General features: G+C 37.7%; 1 protein-coding gene across 1 annotated transcript in view; it reads right to left on the bottom strand.

Annotated features, from left to right (window-relative positions):
- USH2A (usherin) overlaps positions 1–27,551 on the bottom strand; it is a 701,438-nt gene that overhangs the window by 206,935 nt on the left and 466,952 nt on the right. The window contains exons 41-43 of the mRNA XM_045876094.2: positions 18,656–18,990; positions 17,596–17,718; positions 6,105–6,268 (exon numbers count right to left, since the gene is read on the bottom strand). Coding sequence (XP_045732050.2) covers positions 6,105–6,268; positions 17,596–17,718; positions 18,656–18,990 — 622 coding nt within the window. The remainder of the gene's footprint in view (positions 1–6,104; positions 6,269–17,595; positions 17,719–18,655; positions 18,991–27,551) is intronic.

The raw sequence follows: 27,551 nt of genomic DNA, 5'->3' as shown, positions 1-27,551 counted from the left end.
TACATTTTTTAAATGGCTGGGAAAAAAATCAAAAGAATTGTAGTATTTTGTGACATGTGAAAATTACATGAAAATTTTATCTCGGTATCCATAATAAACTGTTCCTGGAACATAGCCATGCTTGTGTAAGTGTTGTCTCTTGCTGTTTTTGTGCTACAATGGCAAAGTTGAGCAGTTCCAACACAGACTATATATAGCCTGCAAAGCCTGAAGTATTTACTACCTGGCTTTTTAGAAAAATGTTTGTGGCCTGATCTAGAGCAATTATAGCAAACCACTCCATTCAACAGGTGTCCAAATTTGTCTAGGATTGAATTCTTTAGCCACATCTCTCATTAGCAGGCTCATTGGGAGGAGGTAATTTTGTTCAAATGTAAAAACTTGGAAGGATCCCATTAAGGTTATTTTATAATAGAAATGTGTCTTGCTCATAGATTCTCAAATCAGTGTTCAGTTTCCCAAGTTCTATGGTGCAGAACTCTTGTCATTAACTAAATACTTCTTGGAAAATGCGAGGAACCAAAACCACTTCTTGCAGAGCACCTGGCCAGCTCAGTCAGTAGAGCATGGGACTCTTGATCTCTCTGGGTTGTGAGTTTGAGTCCTACGATGGGGGTAGAGTTTACTTAGCAAAAGTTTTTTTAAAAAAATCAAACTACTTCTTGAGAAAATTCGTTACTCTGCAAGAGAGTAAAATTTTTCACATAAAGAAGTGGGAAGATCCTCTTGGACAGTGATCCAAGCCAGCCTCCTTATTTTTCCCAAAAAGATGCCTCATCCCTTCTGTCTTGTTTACGCATCAGTCAGAAACAAATAACTGTATTTAGGAATTCCCCCCTCCCCCAGCTACTTTAGTCTTTCACTGTGTTCCAACTCTTATCAATAGCCTGCCAGAGAAAATTGTATTTAAAGGAAATTGCATATGAGATGTGTGAATTATTCATCATTCTATATTTAGCAATGGAAATAGGATAGATAACTTCTGCTCCTTATGTGAACTGATATGTGCAAACAGGGAATGAGAGAGTTAACTGAGCTGTGGTAACCAAGAAGCCCTGATATAAAGTGACTTAAATAAAATAGATGTTAATTTACATCTCACATACTAGCCCCAAAGTGAGTGAGTCAGATGGTGTTCCATTTCAACAACCCAGGTTCCTTCTCTTTTGTGGCTTTGGATCTCTTAGGGTGTCGTCTGTGCCTGCAGAGATGAAACTGAGAAAACTGCCATGTCTACATTTCAGTCCAGGGAAATTATGAAGAGAGAACAGGAAGGCACATAGCTAATGTTTTGTGTTCATGACACCAAAAGACATACATCATTTCTTCTCACATTTTATTGGCACAAATACTGGCACAAGGCCACAACTAACTCCAAGGCTGGTAAGTGTTGTCTCTAAGTTGATGGGCATGGGGAACACCACCACCTCAAGGGGAAGGAGGTGGGGAAATGATACTATTCAATGGTTGGTAGTTCTACCTTTTAGTCAAGTCAGGTCATTATAAAGTGACATCTATTCTTTGTCTATCTTCAACTCACTGTAGAAATGTTTTTATCTGAATACCATACCCCAATTTTTAATAGAAATGGCAGCCCAATTTTTTTTTTGTATTTTGTAAAACTGCTGTTGAAAACAGTCAACATTTTAGAGACAGAGTAATACTTTATACCAATTCTAAATGATTACTATGTTCTAAACATATATTATCTCATTTCATCCCTATCACAACATTTTAAAGCAGTTATTATTATCCCTGGATGTTGGATTAGGAAACTAGGATTTAGTGAGGTTAAGTGGCTTACTTTAGTCATAGTGCTAAAAAGTACTGAAACTGGGATCCAAACTCAAGTTTCCCTGATTCCAAAGTTTATTTTTTAAATCATCCCTTCATAAGGCTTCATAGAATTTTGTCATTTTTCTAGTTAGGAGAACTTGAAACAGTGAGATAGATGGAATCACCCACAGGAGAATTGGAGTGTGAAAAAGATACTAAGGAAAGAACTTTGAGAAAAGTCTGTATTTAGGGAATAAGGAGAAGGAGTAGTTGTTTGACACAGGTTGGAGCATTTCAGTGAGGAGGGGTCATGACAGGACCCACCATGCAGAGAAACAGAATGGAATGGCATAGAGAAGAGAAGGTTGGATTGGGTCATGAGGTGAGAAGGACTTCAGGAGGACCATGTCAGTAGAGTATGAGGGAAGGTCAGACTACAATAGATGCACAAGTGAACAAGAGGACAGCCCAAGGAAAAGGCAAATACAGCTTATTTGCTTTGATAACTGGAGTAATGGGAAGAAGAGTAAGGAACAAGGTGTGCCAACAATGGTGGGTGCTTTTTAAAAGGGCTGACATTGGAAAGTATTGATATGTATTGCCACCCAAACAAGATAAATTCAGACAAAGTCAGAAATTCTTCTAGTTACAAAATCTGGTGCTTTCTGATTAAGAGATCAAGATGAGGTAGAGACCTTTTGTGTGGATTTAAACTTACTCTCTTAACGGTGACACCTTCATACTTTATGACTTTTCCAGAGAGTTCACTGAGATATTATAATGCAGGAGTTATGTCATTCATCACTGTAGTAACAGTGCCCAGGACAAATAAAGTCATAAATAAATATCTGTGGGAGAAAGGAAGGAGAGGAAATAGAGAGAGAGAGGTAGAAGAGAAAAAGAGAAAGAGGGGAGACAGGAGAAAAAGAGGAAGGAGAAGAGAGAGGGAGGAAGATGTGACACAAGATGCGAACACCTAAAGGCTCGGGGGAGGTCTTGATGGATGGTAAAGTGAAGAGCGTTTGGATGATTTTTCATTTCCTCTTCTTCAGTACCTTCCTCTCTCACTACCTCCAGGGTTTTCTTGCTTTGTTCTGGCCATGGATGATCTTGTTAGTGAGGCAACCTCAGGAGAGGTGTTGCCTTTCCACTGCATTCCCTCAAGGGCATTTTCTTATTAGGCTATTTATTTATTTATTTTTAAATATTTTATTTATTTAATAAAGAGAGAGAGATTTGTTTATTTGAGAGAGAGAGCGGGCAGGGGCAGAGGGAGAGAGAGAATCTCAAGCAGACTTCGTGCTGAGCGTAGAGCCCAATGTGGGGGGGGCTCTATCTCAGGACCCTGAAATCAAGACTTGAGCTGAAACCAAGAGTTGGATGCTCAACTGACTGTGCCACGCAGGTCCCCTGAGGCTGTTGATTTTAGAGTGAGCATTCAAAATGGGGAGGATCTTAATAAATCACTCAACAAAGTGTTAATAACCATTAAGGCTAAATGCATGAGAAACAGCTGAAAATTGAATGTCTCAGCCCTTAGCTTGAGTTTGGGAAGTTCTGCTTCCTCGGTGTAATGTTGAGTGAGTCACAAAGTGCCAGTTTCTATCTCACAGGGCTTTTCTGAGAATTGTATGAATAACTGAAGTGAAGGTATTTTTGTATCCCTTTTTATAAAAGTATGATTGTTTTCACTAATATAATTTATCTTCATGGTGTTTCACTTAGGCTGAAATATTCTCTTTTATTATATTTAACAGGAATAAGAACCTCATATCTGTATAGGGACCGGGAAGATAGAAGTGTGTGACCTGTCTAGAGGAAGTCATTACTCAGCGCCCACTGATAATATTCCTCCTGCAATGTGGGAGTAGTTTCACTCAATCATTTGATTTTTCAAATCAATCCCGAGTCATCATCTTTATGTGAAATCTTCTGATTGTTAAATGTTGGCAAAATATTCTTTAAGAAAAATACCATAGGCAAAACAGTGTAGGGGGGATGGAGGAAGTAAACGTGGTCCGTGTGCTGCCAGTTTACAATATGAACCCTAAAAATGAACTGAAGGAATGCAGGGAGGCTTTTACCTCCCATGATATCACACAGCGATGCAAAATTTAAAATGGGTGCTTCTAAAATGTTCAGTAACATTCCTGTTAATCTGTGGTTAGTAAAAATTTACCAGAAATATGCATCTGTCAAAATGGTGTATCCATGGGGAGGTCATAGTTAAGAGAGAATATGTGTTGTTTTTTTTTTAAATACATTTTATGTTTTTTTGAAAGGCAATTTTTAATAAGTAAATATTTATAAATGTACCCAACTGACTTTCATCCTACAGTTTTGTACCTTCTAGCATGTTCAAGGTATCCCAGAAGTCAAGGAAACAACCTAAATTAAAATAGCAAAAAATAGGTGGCCCTATCACAGAGGAGTAACTAGTTAATTTACTTAACGCTAGCAGGTTGCACGAAGGAAGAAAATGATAATGCGACAAGCTTTTGGAGAGTTGACCCTCTTCTGAGAGTTAACCTTTGTGCTCACAAATAGTTATCTGAAATATTTCTAAGGTATGAATGGAAATAACAGCAGATTGTATTACCTACATCCCGAAGGTCAGAGGTTCAGATTACCAAGGTAATGAAACTTCAGCGAGATGCTGCAGATCTATTAAGTTTGTCAGTTTTTATAAGCACGCTTACTTCGGGCATGCAATGATAATGTAAAGGACCTATATTGGCGAAAATTCAGCAGCTGGATCTTAACAGCAGTATTCAAATGTCAGATGAGGGGGAGGACATCCACCTTTATGAGCAGGCTTTTAAGATGAATCAGGTGGTGAGGGTAAAGTAGAGAGGAAAGAGAGAGATGAGTGAAAATATATTATACATAAAAATCCATCTCCAGGTAAAAACTTTGTATTTTTCCCAGAGGTGTCGCAGAGTGTAATCATAAGCATCAATTAACTTCCATTCTTCCATTTAAATGGCTTAAGAGATCCCAATAGAGGTGACACAGATTATTAGAAACCTGCAACCTTATAAAAACCCTAGGATGATAGTCTTCTGTAAAAATGGGTTATTTAGTGGCAACATATATCAACAGAGCCGGTACAGATTTTAATTTACTGTTAATCTCACCTAATCCTGGTTTTAATTCGCAATTGATAAAATACAACATGGAGGCAAATTCACTCAGATGTTCTAAATGGAACGGGAAGCATGTCTTAGGCTGTAACAAAACTCAAAGGCTGGATGAAAATCACATGGTTACTATTCCCCAGCCAAGGATAGTTTTTCATCTTTCTACATGACTGTAGATGATTACTCTAGCAGGTACAGTTTTCTTTCATAAGACAAACATTTTACTTGGGGATTTCTGAATCAGATATTTCTCAATATTTGGTAATATTCTAGCAAGTTTTAATTCAACTATTAGCCAGATCTCAAGTGGTACTTCTAAGAATGGTTACAGCATATATTTCCATGATAAATCCAGTGTTGTTTTCTAATTGTGATAATGGATCACTACAAAATAACAGTTCTGTTAAACGCTACTCTGCTGACCAACGAGATCTGAAATTTCAGTTTTTTGTTTCTAAAGGTGCAGGAGAAGATTAGATCCATCTGTGAGCTCTTCTAACTACCCACAAAAGTATGTTCTGAATGGGGTCAGGGCGAGCCCCCTGCATTATTGAAGCAAGCCCAGTGGTGATGTCCAGGCTCCATTTTCCTGTGTCAAGCTGGAATTCTGTCTACCCCCAGCATTGAAGATGATTCACTCAGAAAAATCCCTCACATGACTGCATCCTAATCAATGGTTCTTGCTAACAAGTGCTGAGTTACAAGATGGGGGGCAGAGCTTTCTGTGGGAAAGTGCACAGTATTACATTCTATCAAATTAATACACGGACATTTCTTTTTTTTTTTAAGATTTTATTTATTTATTCATGAGAGACAGAGAGAGAGACAGAGGCAGAGGGAGAAGCAGGCTCCCCAGAGCAGGGACCCCAATGCGGGACTCGATCCCAGGACCCTGGGATCATGACCTGAGCTGAAGGCAGACGCTTAACCGACTGAGCCACCCAGGCGTCCCTACACGGACATTTCTAGTACAACTGGCTGGTGTGGCAGAAACTACATCCCCAACCAAAAGGAATGGAAGAGAGAGAGAAGGCCCAGGAAAGATGTCAAGTAGGGAGAGAGTCTGACTTTGGAGAATACACAAGCATCTCAGCTTTCCATTGTTGTTGTTGTTTTTTATGCACCCATATAAAATTCATTTTGGTATAATACGCTAAGGGGAACTAAAGACATGGGAAGCTTACTTACTTGGTTTAGCCCATGTCACATCTATGGCCGTGTGGTTAACAACAGTTACGGTGAGATTGGCTCCCCTCTCTGGAAGACCAGCTAATGTTGTCACGGTCGCTCCTTCGCTCGGTGAGAAACCCTCACTGTTGTGTACAAACACCTTATATTCGTACGTTGTAAACCTGAAAGGTCGTTTTTTAAAAAGTCATTATCAGTTCCTCTTTTGCAGAAGACAAAACACACACATTTCTTTTTCCTTACAAAATACAGGATTTCCCTTTTTAATCCCTTCAAAATCCACAATTTCCTGTTTCCCCCTACAAAAGAGAATGATCTTCTTTTTCCTCCCTACACAAAAAAACATATAACTATTTTTGTGGCTCTGGAGCCTTCACCAAAGTGTCAGGGAGAATATTTTATTAGGAATGCTAAAGCAAATACCCGCTATGTAAAACAAATGTGGTTTATCGTTTTCTCACTCTTATTGTTTTCGGAAGTGGTAAGGATTACAGCTCAATTCAAGATGCAATTACAAATCTGGCAACCTGCCAGTGTTCTATCTGAATTTTATCCAGACAGTTTTATGCTCTTCTTTTGGGAAACTCATCCATTTTCAAATATCAGAATCCCTCATCACCATTTTCTTCCTACACCTATCCTTCCTTCCTATAATCTCTTTGGAAGACAGATAAACCCCTAAATTAAATCGTAACTGTGACCAAGGGTACAACGTTCTCCCGCCGAGAATTTTGCTACAGAGAGCTGCATTTTGCCATCATGTGAACATATTTACTTGAGTCAATACAGTGGAAACTGAATATTGCTTTGCAGAAAGAGAAAACTGGACATGGTGATGTGATATGATGAGGACTTTCCAAGTCATGTATTAAATCAACGATAGGGTAAAGCCATCAGTTTTTTTAATCCTTTTTGGCTCTTTCAGGCAGAAGACTATCATGCTTTCTTCATTTGGTTCAAAACTGCCCAGATAGGAAAATGCTATTTATAGACACAGTCAGACTTTGCGTGGACAATTGTTTAGTCCATGAAATTTGATTAAAACATGTTGCACAACACATCACTATCCCTGGGGACATCCAGTACTCAGTGCAAATGCTGGCCTCAGATCATCATCACCTTCTTTGGGTTTATGATGTCATCCAAGTTACCTTGCATCCAATGCAGGGCCTATGGACCGTGTCTTGATAAGTCACAACTGATCAGGCTTGACAAAGGGAGGATGCCATTTGCAGGATTGTGCCAAATAATTGTCAGGATTCTCACAGCATTTTGCTACCACCTATGTTGAAGTCTGCCTCTACTGCTTGTTGAAGTCATGTTGAAGTCATCTTGTTTCTCACTCATGGTCCAAAGATATTTTGCTGGGCTCTGCCTCAGCCACATGTAAGGTGTTTCTCTGTTGTAGTGACAGGTAAGGACTCAGCGATTTCTTTGAGGCTATTTACCTATTTCCCCCAAATAAGTACTAGCATCAGATTTTCTACATTTGTTTGCTTTACCCTTTCTTCTTGTGCTTTATTTTCTTTCTATTTTTCTGTTTTGTATGCTGTAATGGGTTGAATTGTGTGCCTCCCCCCACCAACAAATGATATGTTTATGTCCCAACCCCTGGTACCTGTGAACGTGAACTTATTTGGAAATAGGGATTTTGCAGATATAGTCAAGTTGAAGTCATACTAGGTTCAGGAAAGCCCTAAATGCAATGGACTGATGTCTTTATAAAAACAGAGGAAAATTTTGATGCAGAGACACACAGAGGGAGAAGACAGCCATGTGAAGACAGGGGCAGAGATTGAAATTATAGCATCACAAGCCAAGCAACAACTGGCCACCAGAAGTTGGAACAGGCAAGAAACAACTTTTCTCCAGAGGCTGAAGGGAGCATGACCCTGACAACACCTTGATTTTGGACTTTCAGCCTCCAGAAGTGTGAGAGAATACACTTCTATTGTTTTATGTCATCCAGTTTGCTCCTAGCAGCTGGAGGAAGCCACTACAGACACTTTTTGGCAAGTGCCAACCAGTCAACGTGACCAAGACAACTGAAAGATAATAATAGCATTTACTTAGTAGTTAGTATGTTTCAGGGATTTTCCACATGGATTAACCCACTCGTTCCTCACAATTACCCTACAAGGTGCTATTATAACAACTATTTTGAAAATGAGGAAAATAATGCTCGAAGAGTTAAATAACTTGTCCAATTTGTCAAGCTGGTAAGTGGGACAGTGCAGATTCAAACCCAGTCTAATTCTAGAGCTGGCTCTTTTAACCACAATGCAATGCTGCCACCATAATAATGATGGTGATAATAACAGTAATAATCATCCTAAGGATAATCTGATCTGTCAATACTTGGATGATGTCATATCACTGGGGCTTGACCTTTGAATTATTTTTCTAGCGAGGGGATAGATTTTTGCTTACATATCCAAACAGTCTCGCCAAATTTCCTCTGTAACCACTTGTATGAATTTGAAAGATGGTGAGTTGGGGTTAAGAGGTTAGTGAGTCTGTGACAATGGAATGAAACAAAAGTTAATGGCTCACTTGGGAATTGAACCAGTGACCCTGACTTCAATAGCTTTCTCCCTGGGTGAAATACTTTTAATTGTGTTTTACTTCATAAAACGGCTTAAAACAAATTTAGTTAGAGTCTGGATGCCTAGTCTTCTCTCCTACAATAGTTGAGTTTATTTCCACATGTCTATGCTATTATACATTTAGTAATCTTTATGGCTTTAAAGTGATACCATTTGTGTGGTTCTTTTCTGCAAGTGTAATTAACATCGTAAACAACTTCTGTAGGGCCTTTAAGCTACTCCATCATAATTTTCCTGTGGTGAAATATACGATTTATATCTACATAGAAGAAATTGCGGCCATATAGATAATTGGAGGGACTGTTTCCAAAGTAATATTAAAATTTTTGAGCGAGACAAGGCTGTAGAGTTTATCCACTTCAAATAATAAAATAGCTGCTACATTTTACAGATAAGAAAACTGAGACCCTGAGAAGTTAAGTGGTTTTGCCTAAGGTTATACAACTAGTTAAGATGACTAAGCAAGTCTCTAGGCTCCTCACTTCTAATCTTAAATTCTTTCCACTATTCATTATTTTATTTAAACGAGAAATCAATAGGCATTTGACTTGATGTCATCCATCTGTCTTTTGCATTTTCTTTAACTTTCAAACGGTTAAGTTAAAATTTTAGGGATATAAAATCTTGAATTCTCCTAAATGAAATACTAAAATACATCGTTTTCATTGTATCCAAAGTCTAATCTTTATGTTAGTCAGTATATATACTTATATGTGTCAGTTTATATTTTGCCACTTCATGTCAAAAAAGAATATATGTATTAATGTGCTTAAAGTGTTTTTTTTTTTCCATCCACTCAAGATATGCTGGTTTTTAGATGGACTGAGGTGTTGATTACTGACATCAAATGTGACATTCCATTTAGTTAATAATAAAAGGATACTTTTAAAAGAAAAATGCTAGACTGATTGACATCATATCCTCATGCAAAACTTATGTATATCAAACCAATTTCTTCTCTAAATACTAATTGCGTTCCCTAGGGATATCTTGAAAAATGTACCATTTCAAACTCTGTAGGAAACAGCTTTTGAAATCTGCAAAGTGAATGAACACTTTATATAGAGCTAGTAAAACCAACTGTTTGAGGTCAATTTAGGAAGACTGGGTTATTACAATAGTTATTCTCTAAATTACTAATTTGCTGAGACCACCCTCAAGCTCTCCCTTCACCAACACACAGAAAATGGAAAACTTTGTTGTGTTACAGAAATGACTATGGTATTTTTCCTTGTAAAAGATAATTTATATTAAAAACTTATTTATGGAAATGTACTCATTTCAAGGTTCAGTTTTTATTACTCAAGTGAATTAGAAAGTTGGGTGCCTTTTAGATGTTGAAGTTTTTATGACCCAGGAATCTGTTTATTTACAGAGTAGCAAATTTCATAAATGAATGAATGGGTATTTCATAGTTACTAAAGCATTCAGTCTCATAACTTTCAGGTCATACATGATTTGGTAAATTAGCATCACAAAAATATACTTGTCCAATAGAGAAATAAGCCCTACTGAAACTTAGCAAGATGTTTCTTTTACACATTGTACTGTCTCTCAAGTTGCTACATTCATTCATTCATTCATTCATTCATTTGTTCATTCATTCAAGAATATTTGTTGAACACTAACAACATTCTAGGTACTAAACATAATGAACATGATATCTGTTCTACTGGAGAACATACGTATTTACAGAAATGTTTTTAAATGAGAACCCCTAAATTATGGGTTCGTTTATTCCTTTTTCTTCCAATATGCTTCAGAGAGAGCATCTAGTTGAACCTCATCCAGTCAGGAAGTCTTCACAGAGGAAGTAACATTTGGGCTAGGTATTGATGACAAGCGGCATTTTGTGCAACGAAGACATTTATCTAGAGGGAAGCATGATTCCAGGGCAAAACGTGTGAAGGCTTGTATCTTGAAAGGGTCTGATGTGTTTTTGTAACCAATAAGATTCTTCAGTGCAGCCACAGAATGCCTCAGGTTATTTTCATCAGAATTAAAAATGTGTCAACTTTATTGATGTCCTAACAGAATTCATGTGTCAATATTGTCACCAATATAAATCATGTTTCTGAAAATGCAGGCTATTCACTTGCTTCTTCCACTAACTCTTCTTTATATCTGCCACAGCCCAGCATGTGCTGGAGTACGGCATCACACATGGGAGGGTTTGAGAAACCTCTAATAGCATACTGTTCCTTACATCCCCAAATCCTTTGTGAGAATGAATAAATAAGCAAACAAAAATGCAGCACTGTTTCTGCTGCTTAAATCTGCAGTTGTTTAAATATTTCATTGATGGTATCTGCCTGTTCTTTATACCACTTATTTACTGTTTCTAAAAATGCTACTGAAGATGCTTTTCTTTTGATATTGAAGAGTAATGCTTATCACCCTTAAAAGTTTTTATAACGTGGTACTTTCTAGATTGTGAGGGCAAGTTGCTGCTGTCATATTATTGTGGCCATCTATAATTATGCTACCAGAATGCTACACCTAAAATAATTTTGCTGTAATTTCTGTCTTTGTTCTACTCTGTCATCACATTAGAAAGAAATGCAATGAAACTCGGTTTTTGTTTTTGGCTTGTTTTTGGTTTTGAATAAAACATTAGGGAAAAAAATCTCCTATGACAAAAATGCATTCTTCCACATGTGGAGGCTCATTTTTCATGAGGTAAGGTTTCATATGACGACATTTGGAAAAGGATAGCTTGGAGGTGAATTTAGAGCGATGAAAAAAAATCTCAATGGAGAAACACACCGTGACTCTACTACTTTAATTTAAATGTGAAATAGAAAAAAAAAAGGGGGGGGGCACCTGGGTGGCTCAGTTGTTAAACATCTGCCTTTGGCTCAGGTCATGATCCCGGGGTCCTGGGATAGAGCCCCGCATCGGGCTCCCTGCTCTGTGGGAAGCCTGCTTCTCCCTCTCCCACTCCCCCTGCTTGTGTTCCCTCTCTCGCTGTGTCTCTCTCTGTCAAATAAATAAAAAATCTTAAAAAAATAAATAAATAAATGTGAAATAGACACATATTTGCTCATTTTGAATAAGTCCTTTCCTATGAGATGGCACACCAATGTGCACAGAAGTTGGCTTTCATTCTGAGACCCGACTTTTATTCGCATTTTGACATTAATGAAGAAAGTAACAGGATCTACCTCACATTAGGGGTCACGGGAGAAAAGCATTCCTTCCACTCACCCCTCTGTATGTCCAAAGTTAACTTCTTTACTTAACAGCTACAACTTAAATATACTTACGCTATAGGAACAGGTCTCATGGAACTGGCCCAGTCTTTCCATATTAGCAAAACAGGACATGTCCTCTCTGTACATTTGCTCTTATTGCAAAGGAGGGGAATGAAAGGCATTATTCTTTTGAATATTATCCCCCAGAAACCACATCCTCTTTTAGGACTTGAAACATTTCATTTTGGAAGGTTTAAAAAAAATCAGAATCTATGCCAGTAAAATTTAAACTTAGATTTTATGATATATTTAGCTAAAGAATTTAATTTTAAAACACTCAAGTCCAACTATTTTTTGAAAATAAAATGAATATTTAATTTTGAATACTTTCATTTATTTATTTAAAAGATTTATTTATGGGGCGCCTGGGTGGCTCAGATGGTTAAGTGTCTGCCTTTGGCTCAGGTCATGATCTCAGGGTCCTGGGATCAAGCCCCGCATCGGGCTCCCTGCTCAGTGGGGAGCCTGCTTCTCCCTCTGCCTGCCGCTACCCCTGCTTGTGCTCTCTGGCTCTCTGTACCTCTCTGTCAAATAAATAAACAAAATCTTAAAAAATGAAGTGGGGGAAATCGGAGGGGTAGATGAACCATGAGAGATGATGGACTCTGAAAAACAAACTGAGGGTTCTAGAGGGGAGGGGGGTGGGAGGATGGGTTAGCCTGGTGATGGGTATTGAGGAGGGCACATTCTGCATGGAGCACTGGGTGTTATGCACAAACAATGAATCATGGAACACTTCATCTAAAACTAATGATGTAATGTATGGGGATTAACATAAGAATAAAAAAAAATCTTAAAAAAAAGATTTATTTACTTATTTTAGAGGTGGGGGGGAGAGGGGCACAAGGAGAGAGAGAATCCTCAAGCAGACTGCCCGCTGAGCATGGAGCCCGACGTGGGACTCAATCCCAGGACCCTGAGATCATGATGTGAGCTGAAATCAAGAGTCAGACAATTAACCAACTGCGCCACCCAGGCACCCTGAATACTTTCATTTAAAGACAAGAATTAGAAGATAGCAGGAAGGGAAAAATGAAGGGGGGAAATCAGAGGGGGAGATGAACCATGAGAGACTATGAACTCTGAGAAACAAACTGAGGGTTCTAGAGGGGAGGGGGGTGGGGGGATGGGTTAGCCAGCCTGGTGATGGGTATTAAAGAGGGCACGTTCTGCATGGAGCACTGGGTGTTATATGCAAACAATGAATCATGGAACACTACATCAAAAACTAATGATGAAATGTATGGTGATTAACATAATAAAATTAAGAAAAAAAAGAAAGAATTAATGGATCCTTGAGGAGTCACATGGAAGTCTCTTTCCAGACTGTCATTGCAAAGAAGTACATTTAGAAATTTATAAATAATAGAAAGGAACAGGAGTTAGAACATATCTCCCTTTATAAACTTAATGAAAGCTAAGTCACTATTATCTACAAGTCAACATTTTCCTTAAAACAGAAAAAATAACCTATTATTTCTTATAACTTGTTCCTCCTGCATCAAATTCAGAGCAAAAAGGAAGACATGCCGTCACTTTGTTCTTGGTAGTTTTATCTGATCCCTCAGAAAACAAAGCACTGGAAATCATAAGGGTGGGCTGATGTTTACAATGAGGAGGTCGCTGCCCCCCATTAAACCTTGCCTGGCTCACCTCAGCATCAGATGATAACAGCATGTTCACCAGGTTTTCCAAGTGATGAAAATGTCAGGGAACCCAAAGTTATGGTTCCCCCAACAACCATAACTTTTTGCACAGAATTATTAAGGAAGAAAAGTTAGAAACTGACAAATCATATAAACCTACAGTTACACTGAGTTCATGTCTACACAGAGTAAAAATTCAATAATGAGGAAACTTAACTGTGTAACTCAGACAAAATCCCCCCCTACCTAAGATAGTCATAAGAACAAAACTATTTTTGTTTAAACTAAGTTATCTAATTAGCTCAATATTCTATTCTGTACATGGAGCTATAATGGGAAAAATAATTACTAGAATGATTTGAACTTCAGAATATAATAACAATTTAGATTAAATTGGTGTGTTTTCTATCTATCATAAACATATAGCTAACCAAAATAGATCACGTGACCAAGGAAATTGACTTCAATTTGTATTTACACTCACAGATACATTCATAAAGGGATGCCCAGTGAATCTTAAGTTAATTTTACTTTTTATATCAAGAGACATGCCATTTAAAAAACTGATTCTAGACGTAGCTATGGTGATATCAGGTGAAAATGGGGAGCGACACTTCAGTGTTTCACTTATTTGTGTATATGTAAGATAAGAAAGAAAGAAGGATTGATGGAGTCTGAGGAGAATAGAAAATTACTTGTTCCTCTTAAAGGCATTAGAATTCAATTACTCCTCCCCACCCCCCAAAATAGCAACCAAACAAATAAGTCAAGAAGACAAAAGCCAAAGGGTGGGGTCATTAAGGAGCTGTGAGACAGGTGTGTAACAAAGTGAGCTGAGAGCTCGGGTCCTCCCCTCTGCAATCGGAGAGACCGCTGGCTTACCAGGAGGGGTGGCCAGCCCTGCCTCTACTGAGAAAGATCACCTCTTAACAGGAAAACGGTCACAGCACACAGTGCCCACCAGTGGACTAATTTCCAGTTTTCTCTCAGAGTTGTGAGAGAACCCTCCACGGGCTGAAGGGGCCCCTAGACTATTTTTGGACTTACAAAGGCTACAGGGCTAGAAAAAAATGTTCTCATCATATGAAGACTCACACCATTTCTTTCTTTTTTTTTCTTTTTTTTTTTTTTTAAGATTTTATTTATTTATTTGACAGAGAGAGACACAGTGAGAGAGGGAACACAAGCAGGGGGAGTGGGAGAGGGAGAAGCAGGCTTCCTGCAGAGCAGGGAGCCCGATGTGGGGCTCGATCCCAGGACCCTGGGATCATGACCTGAGCCGAAGGCAGACGCTTAACGACTGAGCCACCCAGGCGCCCCTCACACCATTTCTTTCTTTCTTTTTTTTATTTTATTTTATTTTATTTTTTTAAAAGATTTTATTTATTTATTTGAGAGAGAGAGAGACAGCGAGAGAGGGAACACAAGCAGGGGGAGTGGGAGAGGGAGAAGCAGGCTTCCCGCTGAGCAGGAGCCCGACGCGGGGCTCCATCCCAGGACCCTGGGGTCATGACCTGAGCCGAAGGCAGATGCTTAACAACTGAGCCACCCAGGCGCCCCACACCATTTATTTCTAATATTAAAAAGAACTGCATATTGGGTTTTTTGTTTTTTGTTTTTGTTGTTGTTGTTGTTTTTTACCACAAGCTGCTTACATGGGTCATAGCAGTTTTTGAATAAAAAGAGAATTTTTTTTTTTTTTTTTGCTAGTCCTAGCAGGAAAAAACAATCCCTTGACATTTAGCATTATGAGGCTAGTCAAAATACCACTCAGCATATTTTGTCCGATGTGTACTTCCCTTCTGGAAGCAGCTTTCATCCATGTGTTTATGTCACTATATCTCTTTTCTTAAATCTCAAATTTGGACTTCTCATTAAAAATTCTTAGAGGCATAACTAAAAATTCAATAATAAGTGTTTCGCTTTGGCTCTCTTTTATAACTTTTCCTTTCTTCTACAAAGAAACATTAACTCTCTGAGGTTTATTCTCTTTTTCAGACAAACATCTCATGGCTAAACATCTGACTCAGTCACGTTAAATAGTCAAGGTCTGTTTATTTTGGAAAATGGTATATTAAAGGCACTTAGAGTTCACTGATCATAGAAAGCTGCTTTTCTATATGATTTCCCTAGTGAGTGTTGGTGACTAAGTAGTGAACTGGGATGACAGCAATTAATATGGGGGTGTCTGGGTGACTCAGTTAGTTAAACATCTGCCTTCGGCTCAGGTCATGATCCCAGGGTCAAGCCCCCCCCCCCCCCATGCTCTCTCTCTCTCTCTCTCTCAAATAAATAAATAAAATCTTAAAAAAAAAAAAGCAATTAGTACACACATAGCCATGGGTGCAGTTTGTTTTCCTCCACTAGACAGTGAGGTCTTTGAGGCCAATGCTGAATTCATTTTTGTCTTATCCCAGTGCCTTTCAGCAGATAGTAAGCAAGAAGAAATTGCTGAATACATAAATTTCTTCAACTGAAGTGATAATTATAGAATGATGTTGGATGAAGTAAAGCAGAATAGTCTAGTGACCATGATAATTTAGGTTGACTTACAGAAATGACAATTTCATGTGGTTTACTCTATTGCTTCATTAGATTCACGTGCTGCCTCCCTCACCCCAAGAACCTTACGATATCTGTAAGGTTTTCCCATCACAATCCTTCAAGATGGATGGGAATTTTCCTTAATTTTATCCATTCCCCAAAGACAATAACACTACAATTAACATCCAAAGGCAGAGAGAAATGAAATAACCCACCCTTCACTGAGTTAACATATTCTTTCATTTAACAACTATTCCAGGGCCCACGATGTGCAGACAGGATGCTAGGGACCGAGGGTGCGGAAGTCACGAGGGCAAAGCCTTGCCTCAGGGTGGATCTGACGACATAATGGGGTGTCTAGACAAGTCGCCAGGCCAGTACGTTACTGACATGAGTGCTATATGAGGGTGTTGTAAGAATGCTTTAAGGGGCAGCTGAGTCAGACCAGGAAGAGTGGGCAGGGAACCCCGCTAGGAAACTTCCCGTCCAACGTGTGATGGGTAATCTAGTCAGACAAAGGGAGAAGGCAGCGAGGGGGAGAAGCTCGGTGAGGAAGTGTGGCACATCACAGGCCCTGAAAGTGATGTGAACGAGGCCAGGACAAGCCTAGGTGAGGAAGAGGGGAGATGCAAGGCCAAAACTGTAAACAGCGCTCAGAGTAGAGCGAGTCAGTGGTGGGTCCAGGAAAATAATGAAGCTGATAGTAAAGTTATTGAAAAACATGTCTGAAAAGCATTCATAAAATATTTGTGTTTTTTTTTTTTTTCCGGCAATTTGATTACATTGATTGAGAAATCATTTAATCCCATCCAATCTCTTCATTTTATTGACATCCAAAGTTAAGGCTGGAGAAGTTTAGTGACTTGCATAAAGTCCCAATCCTGGTTCTCCATCACAGGGTGAAACCCACCGAGGTCCGCAGGCTCTCCCACGCAGTGCTCTTTGTTGACATTGCCTGTTTGCCTTTCTCCTGGTTCCTTTAAACCCGAGGCTGAATTCTTTCAAGTCCCAGGCATGCTAACTAAGTTTTTTGTGGGCTGCATCAATGACTTGTAACAATTATTTTCCAGAAGTAGTAAGCATTTGGTAAGTGCCCAGTCATTTTCCCCCTGCTCCCCCACGTTTTGTAGATATTCAGTTTTTCCAAATTCCTCTATTAAGTTTTCATGTCTCGCTAGAGCTGTGACAAAGGCAATAGGTTAAGACTCAAACATGTACAAGTTTGACTTCAAAAGGCTTATTTTAAGCGTACAGTTAAGATGGCAAACATGAAACATGCTGACTGTTGCAGTTCGATGATTAATGCCACAGATAATCACCAAACATGTTTTATTGCACAACTGATAACATGCACACAACGAAGACACGAAGATGCTCTGAACTGGTCAACGTGCCCAAGACTAAATGCCAGCTTTTGTTTTTATAGTTTTTGTAATCTCACCTGCTAAGACCCTTATCTTCATAAAACCACTGAGTTCCTGAATAAATATTGTGCCACAGATTTAAATCTTCTGGGGGATTTGATGCAAGTGGTTGCTGGATTTTACGTCTCAGAAGCTCATATCTAAAGCAAAAGACAAGCAGAAACATCGGGATTATCTCAACTAATGTTATTAACCAAAATTCATGTTGTTTCATGGTATGAGTATCTGGTGTGTGCACAGAAACGTAAAAAAAAAAACCTAATTTACAATCATGAAGTTTTTTGTTTTTTTTTTCCAGATAATCACTGCCTTCTGGCTCAAGTTTCAGGTATTCAATTATTTTGAAACAATCAGCTACATTCACATTTTACTATTATTAGTAAGAATGATAACATTTTAGATTTCTTCTATTTCAGATTTGCCAAAACTTTATCACCAGTTTCACACAAAGTGGAAATACAAAATGCTTAAGTTAATGGTTTCCTAAGACATCAACCCATCAGTGCTTTATAAATAATGATAATATTATCAGCTTGCTACTCTTGGCTAAGTGTCAAGTTGAGGTTGTTACAAAGCTATTTCAGAATCACACACGTTTCTTTCCTCTTATCTATGTCCCTGACCACATTCTTTACAAGTTTCCAGATAATAATACCCTGCCAGAGAATTATTGTGTTAGCTTTGGAATTTTGAGACATTTTTGTGTAAATGTATCATTTAGAACATGCATCAAGTTTGTCTAACATATAATAAAAATATATTCTGAAAACCAAGAGAAGGATTACATCAAGAATTGTTAGAGAACAGTGATTGTTGTTTCAAGGGGTTTTAGAGCTTCACAAAATTATATTTCTATCTCGAACTTTCACGGCTCCATGTAAGTCGAGATATACAATACGAAATCGTATTCAAGTTATGAGTAAGGGGTATCCAATTAGAATTAGTTCTACATTCACACATGAATAAAAGTCTCCTTCCTTCTTTCTTTCCTTCCTTTCTTCCTTCCTTCCTTCCTTCCTTCCTTCCTTCGGAGATAAGACCATAGCAGAATCCAAAAGCACAGTCACTTTCTCTTACCTCAAATCGGGTCCGTTTGGTCTGGATGGTGGCTGCCATGAAATCCCAACATATGATTCACTTAGTGGAATCACCAACAACGGGTTAATGCCCTGAGGTAGGGTGGGGTGGGTGGTAACATGGGTAGGTAAACTCTCTGTGCACCCTCCTAGGTACCCGTTACCTCCTGAGCAAGCCACAATGGTGACAGAGTAGTTAGTGAAAGGAATCAGACGAGTAATTACTCGACTTAACACAGAGGAAGTAACATTGGTTATTGTGAGGTGAGGATCAGGCATGCGGATCTCATAGCTAAGTATGTCTCCATTCTGCATGAGTGGGGGTTTCCAAGTGACCTGAAATAAAAGATAAATTTAGAATCAGTGAGACAACACAGGAACAGAGCAAGTGAAGTTCACAAGACCTAGAATTTTGCCGTGCCTTGTTTTCACTTAAGCCACTTTCTAAATGCCTCCTTTCGACTTAGCCTTTTGCACTAGACAGTAATGAAGGGTTTGGGATCAATTAGCAGTACACCAGGAACTAAATGAAATGCTGTTTCCTGGGTTTGGCTTTTTGTCGTGATACTTTCTAGGACTGTCAGACTAATACACACCTTAGTGATTCATCTCCACGGTGGGTGTTCTAAAGGACACAGAGCACACGCATGGAGGAAATTCACACATCCACATGCATCCATGGGGCAGTGGCAGGATTTGACAGTTTTCTTGTTTATAACTCAATTAAATGAAACATCAGAACTCCCTGCTTTTCATTGTTAGTATGTACTCTAAATATGTCACTACTTTTTTTTTTTTTGGATGGTGAGGGTGGGGGAACATTCTTTGCATATTCTGAGGATGCATAATTGAGTTCTTGAATCTCACATGTGCATAATGTAGAAAGTAAAGCAATAGCAACTTCTATTCTCAGAGATAAGAGATAAGCCTTTAAAAAGGCAAGCAAAGGATGATCCTATTTAACTAACACATGGACCTGAACACCAGAAAAAAAGAAATATTTTGTAATGGAATACTACAATGTTTAATATTCCCCCCCCCTTTTCTTTTCTAAATTTTGTAAGGCCATACTGGTAACGCACTCATGCTTTGGGGGTATAAGAACCCTAGAAAAATGTACATGGACCATTAAAAAATCACTTTTTTTACATACTATTCTGGTTCCTCTCTTATCATTGCTTTGCAACGTTCCTTAAATTTTAGAGTATACATTTCATCTCTTAGTAAGCTTCTTGATGGCAGGGCCAAAATTGTATACCCATTTAATGCCATGCACACAGAGATGGAGTTCAGTAAGTAACTGTAGTCACAGCTGATTAGAGTACATTTTTTTCCTTAGCATACGGTTATTTTGAAAATTTAAAAGATTCCCATAGAGCAATATATATTGATATCCATATTTGTAACTCTAAACAAAATCAAAGTCAGAAAAAAGTAAGAGAAAAATTATAGAGAAGTACTGACCAACATGTTTCATTCTTAAATAAAAGGGAAAACAGTTTCCTCCAGAAGGAATATCACCTGAGATTTTCAGAGGGCATTCTTACTAACAAGTGGCAACAAAATGGGCTCCCACTACATGTCAGTTGTCTAGTTGCAAGACCTAATACCTATTCAGATTTTACTACATGGCTTAAAATCATTAATTTTAAAGACTTCTTGGAGTGGTCCACACTGTGTTGGGGTGAAAAGAAGCTTTAAATGTGTTCTTTATGAGCATAGCGGATGTGTCTGGATGTAGAGAAAAATCAAAGAAACCTAAAGAGCAAAGGTTGTAGAACAGACACAGGATTCTATTTATTTTGGAGGTGTAGTGCTCTGTGAACTCAAAAAATGAGTCAAAGTCAAACTCAGGGGGCTTCTTGATACTTGTCACGTAAATGAAAAATGGAAAGGTTACGACAGCTAAATTCAACCCGACTGATATGTGGAATACCACTTCTTTGCCTCTCGAGCCAGAACATTCTGAGTTCAGGTCAAGGTTTGGCAGCACTTGAAAGAATTAAAACCTGGAGATAGTCTGTGCAGTTGAGCTAATAGTGAATTGATTTGGAACTTGGTATTGAGGCTGAGAAAAAGCATTCATAACATAAAACTTGAGGGATGCCTGGGGGGCTCAGTTGGTTAAGCATCTGCCTTCAGCTCAAGTCATGACCCTAGGGTCCTGGCAGCGAGCCCCGTGTAGGGCTCCCTGCTCAGCGGGGAGTCTGCATCTCCCTTTCCTTCTGCCCCCCCCCCCAACTTGTGCTCATGCGCTCTCTCTCTCTCTCTCTCTCTCTCTCAAATTAAATAAAATCTTTAAAAAAAGAGATAAAACTTGGATAAAATATCCAGAAGAGATTAAGAGATTTGATATAATGACACTGGAGACAGTCATCTGACGATCTTTGGGGGAAAAAAAAATCCCAATTTTCTCTCCTATAAATGTTTACATCCAGAAATTAGTTATTTTTCTCATTTAAAAAGTTAGACTTGGGGAAAAATGTCTTTTTGACAGTATTCAATCAGAAGACATGAATCTATTTCTACAGAAATTTTTCGAAGGACTTTTACATGGAGAAGGCCAGTGTTATCATAGTCAGTAAGCTAACAGAAGTGGCATCTAATTGGATTACCTTCCTGATAATATCCTGGAGCCATTATTAAAAATAGACGTGTCCAAGATTTTTAAGGAGCAAGCTAGCTAAATATTGTATTCTATTCTTTCCTAGGCATAAGACCATATTTATTATAGTATGGCCAAAATGTATGAGATTAAAACTTTCAGTTTAACTTCCCGTGGTTTTTTACATAGACATGGTCCACAGGAAGGATTATGAAATATTGCTGCATCCCAGAAAACTCAGACCAAAGAGTCTCTTCCTGATCCAAATAAGCAAGAGATGTGTTCTCTAAAACAGCAATTTTACATTGAAATCTTTTACTTAGAATTATAGTTACTGGCTAGAAATAAAATGCTTATTTCAGAGATGCCTACCATAATTATTTTTGACTTGAGTGGCTCTTAATTTAGTTTAGATTTCCATTTTTCTTTTTAGTTATTATTTTTTTGGATGCCTTCATGTCTACATGTGATTGCATAACTCTAAGGCTACTTAATCAATACAACATATGAATATACAAGGACCAACCGTGTGGAATACTTGACTCCATATAGCAATTTTCTTAACGGACTCCCTGGCAAAGCTTTTCATACGGAATAAGGTGTATAATAAATATTTGTTGAAATAAAATTAAATTTTCTCTTTCAAAATGCCATCTTTTTCTTTTAAAATTGTTAACATTAGTTTTTCATTTCAGATATTAGGTTTACATCTTGAAATTAGAGAAAGAATACAAAGCTATATATATATATATATATGAAAAGTTGATTATGGCCCTTCACCTCTACCTCTTCCCATCCCTCTCCCCTGCCAGCTACCCTCTTAAAATGAGTAGGTGATATTTTGGAATATATTCTCCCATACTTTCTGGTATCTCATATAAGCAAAGCAAATATACCCACACATATATAAGCTTTCTCTCTTTTAATATTTTTTACAAAACATGTTTATTCTACACCTATTAATCTGCAACTTAATTTTTACACTTAACAATAGAGGACAGACTCATTCTTTTTTTTCTGTAACATAATATTCCTTTCATGACTGAAAACAAATTATTCAGTTTTTATCCTATTGACATTTCTTTACTGCTAAAAACAATATTTGAAAATGTATGCACACATATTGTTGTATTTATTTTTTATTGGGTAGATGAGAAAGAATTGCTATGCTAGAAGGTTCATTATGTTTAATTTTAACCATTATTGAGGGATTACTTTCTAACAGGTTGAGGTAATTCACTTTATCGCAATGAAAGAATGTCCATGATCTGCATCCTCACAAACTAGTAAAATTACCACTTGTTTTAGTTTTTGCTTGTTTATTACTTTTTATTTCTCTATTTCTTTTTTTCTTAATTATTAATTATTTCTCTAATTAGTTTGCATTCTCTTGGCTTTTTTGGTGAGGTATAAATATTTCCAAATATTATTGACCCTTTGCATATCATCCTCTTTAAATTATCCATATTTTTATACATTTTCTATTGAATTACCTTTTTATCATAAAGTATTAGAAGTCTTTGTATATTATGGGGAAATCTATTTTTCTTTTTTTTTTTTTAAAGATTTTATTTATTTATTTGAGAGAGAGAGAATGAGAGAGAGCAAGCTCATGAGCAGGGGGAGGGTCAGAGGGAGAAGCAGACTCCCTGGCGAGCAGGGAGCCCGATGCGGGACTCGATCCAGGGACTCCAGGATCATGACCTGAGCCGAAGGCAGTTGCTTAACCAACTGAGCCACCCTGGCGCCCAGAAATCTATTTTTCTATAATGTGTGTTACAGATGTATTTTTCCAATCTATCTCTTAGAATTTAACTTTTTTTCTTTTTTTGAGGGAGTCCTACGCCTTGTAAGAAAAAATCAATTTATTTTCTAGTTAAATATAACTATCTTTTCTTTATCTTTTTTTCAATTTTAAAGATTTAATTTATTTATTTGAGAGAACATGAGCAGAGTGGGGAAAGGCAGAGGGAGAGGAAGAAGCAGGCTCCCCACTGAGCAGGGAGCTGGACATGGGGCTCAGTCCTAGAACCCCAGAATGATGACTTGAGCCAAAGGCAGACGTTTAACCAAGTGAGCAACCCAGGTGCCCCTAGTTTTTCTTTTAAGGCTTCTGAGTTTTTTTTGGTTTTGTTTTGTTTTTTCCTTTAGAAAGATCCCCCTAATCTTTAAATTATATAAAATTATTTTTCTAAGCTTTCTATTTTTTTAACATGAAAATTTTAATTTATTGGAATTTAGTTATGATATAATAAAAAGATCTTTCTTTTCTTACACATAGACTGTCAGGCCAGTACCATTTTTAAGGTAAACCTTTATTTCCCAATGAAATAAACGTTGCTTCTACAATAAGCCAAGCTCCCAGGTTTACTTGTATCTGTATCTAAAGTCTAGTTTGCTTAAATGGTCATTTGTCTATTGTTATGCCAACACCATACTGCTGTAATTCAGTGGCTTTATAGTAAGTTGAAATACTGAAGAAGACGTCACCTCAGTATTTTTTTTCTTTGACAATTTTCTAGGCTAGTTCGACCATTTAGCCTTCTTTATATAACTTGAGATCATTTTATCCGGTTTGAAACAAAACATTATTGCCATTCTGATTTGAATGATGTTAGGTGTATATGTCAACCTTGGAAGGATTGACTTATTGTGGAATTAAGTCCTTCCATCCAGGAAGACAGCATATTCTCCATTTGTTGCAGTCTAAAGAAGTTGAGAACAGCGTGGGCTCTTGGAATCACCATATTTCTTTGGCGTGAATCCCAGTTCCTCTTCATATGTAATCTTAGGGAGTTACTTATACTCTCAATTCCCAGTATTTTTGCCTGTGAAATGGGGATAGTAATAGCATCTCTCTGATAGGGCTGGATTAAGCACTGAATGAGAGCAGTTCTTAGAGCTTAATATGAACTCAATAAATAGTAGTCATCATCATTATTTTATTTTCTTCCATAAGATGTTTGTTTATATATATATGTTATGGTTTGATTTAAGCAGACATCAAAGACAGGTCCACCTTCATAAATAGGTGATAATGGTGATTAAGACTCAACTCTTTTCACTCTGGGTTATTATCAGACTTGTAAATGAGCAACACTAAGAGTACACACCCTAGTAACACAATGCATGGACAAAATCCGGCGGACACTACTGCTTCTCGTGGCCCGCGGCCACGGAGGGTGGCTTCAGTCTGAGCCTAGTGATGGCTCTGCCGCATGAAGACTGAGAATTGCATACCTGTTGTCTTTCATTCTGCTTTAGCTGTGGAAGGTGGGGCTGTGCTTGAGTCATCACTATCAAATTTTTTTTGTGGCATCACAGTTACACAACTTAGCTATTTTTATGTTTTATTTTCTATTAGTCCTCAATTGTACTCAAGACTTCAGTGTAGCAACCTCTAAACCTTTATAAGCAACCTTTTAAATATTTCACTTTTATAAAGTGAAGAGTTGAGTCTTAATCATCAGCAATCTTAGAAATTGACTTAATCTGATTTTACACTGAATTTTTGCTAGAAATGGTGGCTGAATCTTGTAAGTCCTTTTTCTATTGCATCTACTGATAAAAAATTATATGAGCTTTCTCCTTTGATCAGTTGACTTAGGAAATATGTTGATAGATGTCCTGATGTTGAACCATCCTTACATTTTTGGAGTCAAAGCAAATTTCTCCTGGCATGTCATTCTTTTAATATACTTCTTAATTCAATTTGCTAATATTTTATTGATAAGTTCTGGATCTATATTCATATATGAAATTAGTCTATAGTTTTACAGAACTATCTTTTTCAAGTTTTGGTAGAGCATTTTTTCCAACTTTAGAAAATGCAATGAATTTTCTTAAGTGATTAAATACCAAATAAAACTGCATGGTTTTCACTTTTTCAGATAACCTCAACATCATATATTATTTATTTTCTTTATAATCAAATAATCAAAAACAATATTAAGAATATGACTTTGATATACAGCTGTGCTCTCCAATTTTCCCTTCTTAAAGCTCAAATGTATGCCAAGTAATATCACCTTTTTACGCTTATTACCATGTTACTTTGGTTTCTATTTGGCCTAAGTATATGGAGTTTTCCTTGCTTTCCTGGTTAGACCATGACTATTTATGGGCAGGACGGGGTAGCTGTGAACAGTACATATGACCCAATATAGAAAGAACTAGGGAGAAATACCAGTCCATTCCTGTTCTCCCCCATCCTATTGACAAGTATTCTTTATTGCTCTTAAGCTGATTTGTTTTTTTCTCCCAAGTCCTTGTCACTGCTGGGCATATATTTATTCGTGTAGTGCTGTCTAAAATGTAAGCCCCATGAAAGTAAGGATTCTGTTTTGGTCTCTGGTGTATACCCAGGGCTTAAAGAGGCACTCATGAAGGTACGTTACTGTTCAATAAATGTTAGCAGAACTGGTTATTATTGTTGTTGCTGTTAATATTATTGACTATTTCCTTCATCCTAATATTCAGAATGACTCTATATGGTAAACGTTGAGTCAATTTCTTAACCAATGTACTAATGACAATACTTCTGCTTTTTTCTCATTAATATTTTATGTATATGCAGTTTTAACTTTTAAATCTTGTATTTTACAAAGAGAAATCAGTCTACTGCAGTCACACGCCTTTGTGATAAGCCATATCACTGGAAGGTGTACTTTGGCAGTTTTAAGATCTTTCTGAACGTAATATGAGCCAATAATACTGAAGCACAAATATGTCATTTTAATATTTAAATACCTATCAGCCTAAACTAGATTCAGTTGAATATTACTGAAGAGTCTCTTCATTGATAACTTTTGATTTTCTAGATATAAATGAGAATTAATTAAAGGTATGGTTTAAAAAAAAACTTTCATTAATGTAAAATGGCCATATATTTCAGGTACATTTTTAGAGATTTGAGATTCCTGACCTGGTAGGTGAGAGCCTGGGAGACTGAGCTCCCTAGCCAAGCTAATCTAAACTTTACCCTAGCAAGCCGGCAGGCCATGTGCATTGTTTCAACCGTGGATGAAGTTACAAAATCAAAAATGGGAATAAAAAAAAGAAGAAGGGGCGCCTGGGTGGCTCAGTCGGTTAAGCGACTGCCTTTGGCTCAGGTCATGATCCTGGAGTCCTGGGATCGAGTCCCGCGTCCGGCTCCCTGCTCAGCGGGGAGTCTGCTTCTCCCTCTGACCCTCCCCCCACCATGCTCTCTCTCTCTCTCATTCTGTCTCAAATAAATAAATAAAATCTTAAAAAAAAAAAAAATGCAGGGACGCCTGGGTGGCTGAGTCGGTTAAGCGACTGCCTTCACCTCAGGTCATGATCCTGGAGTCCCAGGATCGAGTCCCGCCGCGGGCTACCTGCTCAGCAGGGAATCTGCTTCTCCCTCTCCCGCTCCCCCCTCTTGTGCTCTTTCTCTCTCTCACTCTCTCTCTCAAATAAATAAATAAAATCTTAAAAAAAAAAGATAAATGAGAAGAGTATATTCATGATTTTTTCAATTTAAGAAATTGTTAAGGTATTCCAATTTTACATCTCAAGCACTCTATAAATAATTAAAATCATATGAGAAACCTTAAAAAATAAATTATGCCTGGGCACCTGGGTGGCTCAGTTGGCCAAGCGACTGCCTTCGGCTCAGGTCATGATCCTGGAGTCCCAGGATCGAGTCCCGCATCGGGCTCCCTGCTCGGTGGGGAGTCTGCTTCTCCCTCTCCCGCTCCCCCTTCTCATGTGCTCTCTCTCATTCTCTCTCTCTCAAATAAATAAATAAAATCTTTAAAAATAAAAAAATAAAAAAAAATAAAAAAAAGAAGAAGAAGAAGAAAAACCCAGGCCACTTGTTTTGGATACCTTTGATCATTATTTACATATGCTGAATCAAGTGGAATTGTTCGTGGAGACATTCTTCTTCTGAAAATACTTGTTCTTTTTTCAGATCTGACTAGTTATTAAATTTTTGTTATAAAGAATCCAGAAAAATGTCTATTACGTAGCTTTGTCTCTGAGACGGGACAGCGCTTACGTTGCACCATATGGATTGGTATTGCTACTGAAGTTTTGCAAAATCCCCTCAGGATTAAAACAGAAAGCTGTTTCTGGAATGATTAATAACTCTAGGTCTGCTTGGGATTTTGTTTGGTTTGGTTTTTCTTTTGAATGAAGAGTAATTCTTAAGACTGCACAATTCGTATAATAAACACTGTGTATCATGTACTTCAAATTAACTTCCTTTTAGTGTGTTATCAACAGAATTCGATACACTTTTGATATTTCTGTCAAAAAAGTGTGTTGC

The sequence above is a fragment of the Mirounga angustirostris genome, unplaced genomic scaffold (assembly GCF_029215605.1).
Source record: "Mirounga angustirostris isolate CCGP_5_RB_7025 unplaced genomic scaffold, mMirAng1.0.hap1 SCAF_6, whole genome shotgun sequence".
NCBI lineage: Eukaryota > Metazoa > Chordata > Mammalia > Carnivora > Phocidae > Mirounga > Mirounga angustirostris.
This window is presented reverse-complemented; position numbering and strand designations above follow the sequence as displayed.